The 7,410-nt window shown below is 54.5% G+C and overlaps 1 protein-coding gene across 2 annotated transcripts in view; it reads right to left on the bottom strand.

Moving 5' to 3' along the window:
• CFAP45 (cilia and flagella associated protein 45) overlaps positions 1 to 7,410 on the bottom strand; it is a 25,983-nt gene that overhangs the window by 3,618 nt on the left and 14,955 nt on the right. For both annotated transcript variants that reach the window (XM_077759983.1, XM_077759984.1), the window contains exons 8-10: positions 4,069 to 4,215; positions 1,331 to 1,444; positions 539 to 732 (exon numbers count right to left, since the gene is read on the bottom strand). In XM_077759983.1, coding sequence (XP_077616109.1) covers positions 539 to 732; positions 1,331 to 1,444; positions 4,069 to 4,215 — 455 coding nt within the window. The remainder of the gene's footprint in view (positions 1 to 538; positions 733 to 1,330; positions 1,445 to 4,068; positions 4,216 to 7,410) is intronic.

The following is a 7,410-nucleotide window of genomic DNA, read 5'->3' as shown; positions in this document are numbered from 1 at the left end:
AACTAGCAGGGCACATGGAGGCAGGAGATGGCAGAGGGATCAGATGTATACTTTTACTTACGCCTTTAATCCTCTGGATAAACCATCCAAATAATACCCAATTCTTTAGACACTTCCAGGTGCTAGTTTCCAAATCCCTAACCAGAAAATTCTTGGCTCTTGGCTCCCGGGGCGTCTGGGTGGCTCAGTTGGTTAAGTGGCCAACTTCAGCTCAGGTCATGATCTCGCGGTTCGTGGGTTCAGGCCCCGCAACAGGTTCTGTGTTGACGGCTCGGAGCCTGGAGGTACTTCAGATTCTTGTCTCCCTCTCTCCCTCTCTCTCTGCCCCTCCCCCTCTTGAGCTCTATCTCTCTCTCTCAAAAATAAATAAACATTAAAAATTTTTTAAAAAATTCTTGGCTCCCAATTCTTGTCTTTGAAACATTTCAGCTTCGCATCCAGTCAGGATGGCTCCACCGTCCCGGGTCCCCTCCCCCCAGTGCGGGCCATCCCTGCCACAGGACAAGGAAAGGAGGCCAGGGAGCCCGGCCCCACCTACCGAAGAATCCTCTCGAACTCTTCACGGTCCCGTTGCACCTGAATGGCCAGGGTGTGCTCCTTGAAGGCCACCTGCTCCAGCCGGCTTTGGCGCAGTTTGGCCTCTGTCTCCATCTTCTTCTGCGCATTTTCCTTTTCCTTCCTGCGCCACTCCCTGTCGGCAACCTCCTGGTTGCGCTTGGCCCGCAAGGCGTCCTGGGGAAGGAGAGGGTGGGGAGACCAGCAAGGGTGCAAGCTGACCCCGGGCCAACCCCGGCACCTTAGGATGACACCATCTGCAGACTCCGATACAACCTGCTTTGAGGCGAGCCTGGATTTCTCTGACAACAAGGTCATTGCGGGAAAGAGGCTGTAGAATCTCGTAGAAGCTTCCAGTCTGCAGGTACCCCAAGGGGTCACCTTGCCCTCCCTCATGACCACAGATCCCAATTCTTTCCCTAGACCTCCAACACCTCCAGGCGGTCCTGCAATTGCCTCTCATTTTAAAAACTGCTAACGACGATGACGACGGAGATGCCCCATTTCCTCTGGTGACACTTTTCAGTGATTAGCTAAGGGCGAAAGTTGTTTACGTAGCAGCCAAAAACGTTCTCTTGAATCTTCAGCACAGAGTGCATGGCCCCATCCTCACTGCCGTAGCCCTGGGGGTGGGGTAGGCCCTTGACCCTCAGAGTGCTCAAATCTAGGTAACCTGCACCCCCTCTTCTGCAACTCTGCCCTCTGGGGCGGTTTCGCAGGCTATCAAGGGACGAGTGAAGGGAGTAGGGGGTGGGGGCCGAGGCTGAGGAGGTACCTGCTCTGCCTGGCGGTCCTGGGCTTTCTCCTGCATGGCCCTCAGACAGGCGATCTCCTTTTCTTTCTCCCTCCGGATTCTCTCCTGCTCGGCCTCGAACTCTGCTTCTCGAGCCTGCCAGGAAGACAAGGTCTTGTAGACCAGCCCCTACTGCACAGCCTTGCAGAGGCTCGACATCCCTGCCACGGTGTGTCTGGTGTCTCCCATAGGGCTCCCTGCCTCCTTTTAGCGTAGGATAAGACAAAACTAGCAATGCGTGGACATAAAGCCAATCAGCACCGTTTACAAAATGCTTCCTGCTGTAGGATCCCAGGAGGCCCGACATTCCGTGAGTTATTATAGACGAGGACACGGACGCCCAGACAGAGCAAGGGGTCCTGCCCAGGATGGCGTTAGCCAGTCAGCTACCAAAGAGGACTTGAACGCAGGCATCCCAAGCCCAGCCTTCACACGCCGTCCGCTGCCTCGCAGACCATGTCCACGTAGCAAAGCCAGTGGGCCGAGTTTCTACAAGAAACTGCGGCGTCCTGCCTGCCATGTAAAGTACTTCAGGTGGGGGTGATCTCACTAGTCCCTGGGCACACGGCCCGCCACGCTTTGGGCAGCCCTGCGGTGGTCGGCAGCTGGTCTGGGTCCCACCTGGCCCTAGATGGCAGGGCAGGGAACTCTGGAGACTTCCACAACCAATCCTGCCGTTAGCGCTAAAGGGGCAGCCTCGGCTGCAAGAACAGAGACCCGGGTGAGGTGAGTCACCGGTATACGCGATACACAGATGGCGGGCTGTGGGCGTGCCCCAGTGCCCAACCCCTGCCAGTTCCAGCCTATCCCAGCTCCTCTCCCCAATGTCCCTTCCACGTGTGAAGACCAGCCCTATTCTTCTCCTGCTCAGAAGTCTCTGGTGACTTCCCCACCAGTCCACGCCCCCAGCTCTGCTCAAGGTCCAAGGTGTCCCCAACAGCCGCTCCCAGCGCCCCGTTGCCTCGCCACCTCAGCTCTCGTCACGACCGCCACGGGCTCTGCCGCAGCCAGCCAACTGTCCACCAGCTCCCACACGTGACCAGCTCATCAGCACTACATCCACCCACTCAGGAAACGGTGGCTGAGTTCCACACAACGCGCACAGCACTGTTTCAGGTACGCTCAGCCCAGTCTGCTGTTGGGCTTGCAGTGAAGCATTCGGGGTATTTTGAATCAGTCAGTGACAGGGTTTACCAGGTGTCGTAATAGCTCAGTGAGGCAACACCTGTGAAGCCCTTCGCACAGAGAGCGTGCCCAGACTGGGCTTCGGATGTACAGCAGCTTCATGATCGTTACAATGTCCCAACCATCCCTGCCCCTAACCTTCCCTACCCCCAACCTTCCCTGCCCCCAACCATCCCTGTTCCCAACCCTCCCTGTCTGTCCCCAACCCTCCCTGTCCCCAACCCTCCCTGTTCCCAACCTTCCCTGTCCCCAACCTTCCCTATTCCCAACCTTCCCTGTCCCCAACCCTCCCTGTCCCCAACCCTCCCTGTCCCCAACCATCCTTGTCCCCAACCCTCCCTGTCCCCAACCTTCCCTGTCCCCAACCCTCCCTGTCTCCTTCCCTGCCCCCCACCATCCTTACCCCCGGTCTCTGTTCCTGCTAATGCCTGCATCTCCTGGTATCCAACAAGCAAGCCAAAGCCAAACAATAAATAAATAAATAAGCTTTGTTGAGCATAATTTTCTGTGGTTTGCATTTGGAGCATCCAGTGTGCCTCTTCGGAGCTCACCTGTGCCCCCCACCCCCGCCAGCCCTACTAACAGAGGAGGAGGGTGTGCTCTGTCACCGCAGAGACTCACAGCTAGCAGGGGACGCAGACACGTGAAGGACTGATCACTTCCCTGCCACCTTCAGCCCTTCCTTCTCCTGTTACGTAACTCCACATTGGCTCCGTCTAAGCTGGGCTTAGAAGCTTCTGTTCACTCTCCTCCCTGACCCCGGTCCCTCTGGTTCTCAGCCCCGCTCCTGAGTGATCCCACATGGCGAGCAGCCTCTCCCTGAATCCTCTGCTCTGCACCACATCTGTGCTTGTGGCTTCCACAGCCGCTGTGGGAGAAGGCTCTATTTTCTAACACCCAGGCCAGGATGCCCAATCCAGGAATTTTCACAAGAAAGTTATGGGGCAGGTACCCGTGATTACTGGGGATATAATTATCCAGGCTACCAGGAATCCACTAAAACTTCACTTTCCCCAATAGTTTTCATTTTGTTCCCTGCCTATACCTGACCCTCATCCAACTTCTAATCAAAGGTGTTAACAAGGATATAACGCTCTAAATTGGGTGTCCCTTCCAGCCTTCTCTCTGTTAATGAATAAGCGGACTGGCCAAGATGATGAGGAAAAGAAGCCAGGTCCTTGAAGGAAGGACGACAGTTTTGGAAGGGAGGCAGGGCTGCTGCAGTGAGTCCCCTCAGATCTCAGGCCTGCCTCTCCGTTGTAGACGTTCCATTCATGGCCAGAGATCCCAAGGCTCAGGAAACTACCATTTCGGGGGCACCTGGGGGGCTCAGTTTGCTGAGTGTCCAACTTTGGCTCAAGACATGATCTCATGGTTTGTGAGTTCGATCCCCACATCAGGCTCTGTGCTGACAGCTTCAGATACTCTGTCCACCCCCCTCTTTCTGCCCCTTCCTCTCTTGTCAAGAAAGAAAGAAAGAAAGAAAGAAAGAAAGAAAGAAAGAAAGAAAGAAAGAAAGAAAGAAAGAAACCAACCATCTTCTTCTTGGTGAACTCCATCACCATCTGGTCCGCCAGCTTCTCCTGAGCGAGCAGCTCTGCTTTCTGTTTCTGGTTTTCGTCATTAATGCGCTTAATCTCGGCTTGCATCTTCAGCTTCTCCTGGTGCCTTTGCTCCAAGTCCTGCCATCAGAAGGAAAAGAGCCTCCAAATGGAAGGGGACCAGGAGACACTGCACGTCGGGGCAGAGACACAGACCGAGGCAGGGGATGCACTCCGTCTGTGGCCTAGCCACTGCTGCTGCAAACGTCGCCATTGACCCCTCACAGCCCCTCTTTGCCGTCATACCCACTTGGCTTGGTGGCAGCCTGGACATTGTTGATCTCTAACCAACTCAAGGAAATGGAGGCTCTTAAAATTCTACCTGGCGTCCCCCACGGGGCCTGCAAAGTCCTATCCGCTCTTCCTCGGCTTCTCACCTGCCTAGTTTCCTTTTCTTAGTCAATCCCGAGCTTTTGGTCTCTACTCAATGGTGATGAGTGAAATAATAAAGCGTTACTCTCACTGACTGTTTTGTATCCATTGGGCACCTATACAGCCCAGCTCTGAAACCTAAATGGGCACCCCAAAACCCTGAAAGGTAAAGCTTGTTGTGTCTGCCCTGCCAATGAAGACACAGAGGCCACGAATTTGAGTGACTTGTCCAGGGCCATCCAGCTAACAAACTCTAGTTCTGGAATTTTGGAACCTGATCTTTCTAAATTAAAGTTCCAATCTTCCTTGGAAGATTTTCTGCCAGTTCTCTCTGCATTTCTGAATTCCTTCTACACTTAAGATGGGGCCACAGCTCCTGGGATTTGGTTCGGCACTGCCTTGTGGCATTCATTCATTCATTCCTGTGGGTTTACTCTGTCCCAGCCAGAGCACAGGGACCACGTCATATGTCCTGTCTTCTCTCGCAACATGCAGCCCAGGGGGAGGAAAACAGCAAATACTCAATACACCAGAAAAGGGAAAGGGGGAACCAGAGTGAGGGGCATGTGAGCAAAAGAAAAAAAATGGTAGACACAGAGAAACAATGAATGATGGAGGTCAGAGTGCCTGACGCTGAGGGACAAGATCCCTTCTAACGAAGGAGCCTGAGCCTTTCAAAGCCCCTGATGACCTGACGGAGCACATTCTCAGGTCCTGATGCAGAATCGTTTTTAAAAATTTTTTTAAACATTTATTCATTTTTGAGAGAGAGAGAGAGAGAGAAAGAGAGTGGGGGAGGGGCAGAGAGAGAGGGAGACACAGAATCCAAAGCAGGCTCCAGGCTCTGAGCGAGCTGTCAGCACACAGCCTGACGCAGGGCTCTAACCCATAAGCGGTGAGATCATGACCTGAGCCGAAGTCGGATGCTCGACCGACTGAGCCCCCCAGGCGCCCCCCAATGCGGAGTCTTGTGCACAAGACGGAAAGTCTGAACCTGGCCCACCTGTACTCTCCCAGGGATTTCCATCCCTATGCTTCCAATTATTCTACCTATCAACTCCTGCCATGTGCTGTTTCCAGCTCCTTCCATGAAGACACTGAGGCCCCGGATTTAAGTGACTTGTCCAGGGCCATCCAGCTAACAAAGTCCAGTTTGACCTCCAGGCGGGACCTCACCCTGGGACTTCCAGCTCCTCCTTAGCCCGGCTTCTGACCTGACTCATCCAAGGCAACTCTGCGGGCTCTCCCCAAGCTTGACTCACAGCCAAGTTCACGGCTCCCAGGAAGCCTCGTGCACCAGACCGGCACAGTGCTGACCGCCCCCTGCCAGGCCTGTGGTGCGTGAGTCATGGTCGAGAGCGCTCTCTCACTCTCGCCGTGCCTACCTCCTCACTCACCCCACTTTTCCCCACCTGGCCCAGCGGCTCTCCACTCCTTTCCCCCTTCTCCCTTTCTTCCTCTCCTTTCTACCTGCTTCCCCCCTGGAGTTAGACCTGCCACCGGTACCCATGCATTATTTAATCCCATTGACCAGCTCAACTTGAAAACCCGCTGACCTCCCGTCCACGATATATACAAGCATGCATGGACTCATGTCTTTGCTTGTTTATTTACCTTCCAGTCTGTTGTTTTTGTGGGTTTGCTTCATTTCCAAGAAACCGAAGGACTTGCACTGTCTCTGATCTCTGAACCCATTCCAAATCTACCCCAGGGAAACACTCTTGCTAGCGAGGCGGGGGGTGCTGCCCCGCACTATCCTGAGATGATAAGGCAGGTCTGAGCTGGGAGACACGCATTCCTTCCTTAAAGCTGCCTAAGAACACTTCCTGGAACCTCGGGAAGTGCCTCTCTGAAGGACAACACCCGTGCAATGACACGCATCAGGCCATGGCGTTGACTCAAGATCACCTGGAACTTTCTCAGGGAGTCCCCCTGTTCCCCCTCCAACAACCTAGCCAGATCTCCCGGTCTTCCTTTCTCACCCTTCCCCTGCATGTTGAACCCCTATCTCCCCTTCCTGGCTCTTTCCTGGGCTCCGGAGCCAGGAGCTCGGCCAGGCCTCTCTGGCTCCTCGACGCAGCTGGGCCGCCTTCTCAAGTGGCTCACAAAGCTGCCGGCTCTCCGGCCTCCCTGACTCTCTTCGTGCTCCTCACCTCACTCCCCTCACAGGCCGTCCCAAGGCGGGCACTCTGAGAAGCCTCCGTAGCCGTTAGGCTGTCCCCCTCCCCGTCCCTCACCGCCATCACTTCACTGGGGGATGATAGCCCGTCCCTTCATGTGGGGAACGAGGAGAAAAATTAAAGAGCGTGTGTTCCACAGGTTAAATGACAGCGTGAGGAAATAATCCAACACACCAGAAAGGGAGACTCTTCAAGTCAGCTGGCCCGGGGGCTTCAAAATACCAGTGCCGCAGAAATGGAGGTAGGAAGGAGCCAGAGAGCTCTTCCAGGTCAAAGCCGACTAAGGAGGCCGACTAAGGAGGCCTAAGTGAACGCGGGGTGAGGACCTTAATTGGATCCTGGCTGGAAGGACAGAAAACCAGTCAAGGCGCATTGGTGGGTCCACTGGGGGATTGAATGTGGATTGAATATTAAGTGATATCATAGAATCACTGGATTCTGCTTTTGATGAGGGGCTGTGATAGCCATTCTGTCTGCCGGACGGAGAATGTCTCCGCTCTTCAGGGGTGAGGGCTGCAGCGTTTAGTAGCAAAAGCGTCAAGACACCTGCAACTCACTGCCACACAGCATCACAGTGACAGAATGCGTGTGCGCTCCGGAAAGAGACAGGCAAGCAAGGCAGATCAACAACCAGCAAGTCTCGAAGTCTCGGTGCAGCACTGATGGGTGTGGCTCGATCCTTTCAGCTCACCCGTGTGCATAAAAGTGTTCACAGGCCAAAAAC

This window comes from Crocuta crocuta, unplaced genomic scaffold, assembly GCF_008692635.1.
Source record: "Crocuta crocuta isolate KB4526 unplaced genomic scaffold, BGI_CrCroc_1.0 scaffold133, whole genome shotgun sequence".
Classification (NCBI taxonomy): Eukaryota; Metazoa; Chordata; class Mammalia; order Carnivora; family Hyaenidae; genus Crocuta; species Crocuta crocuta.
Note: the sequence above shows the minus strand (reverse complement) of the source record. Positions and strands in the feature narration are given on the sequence as shown.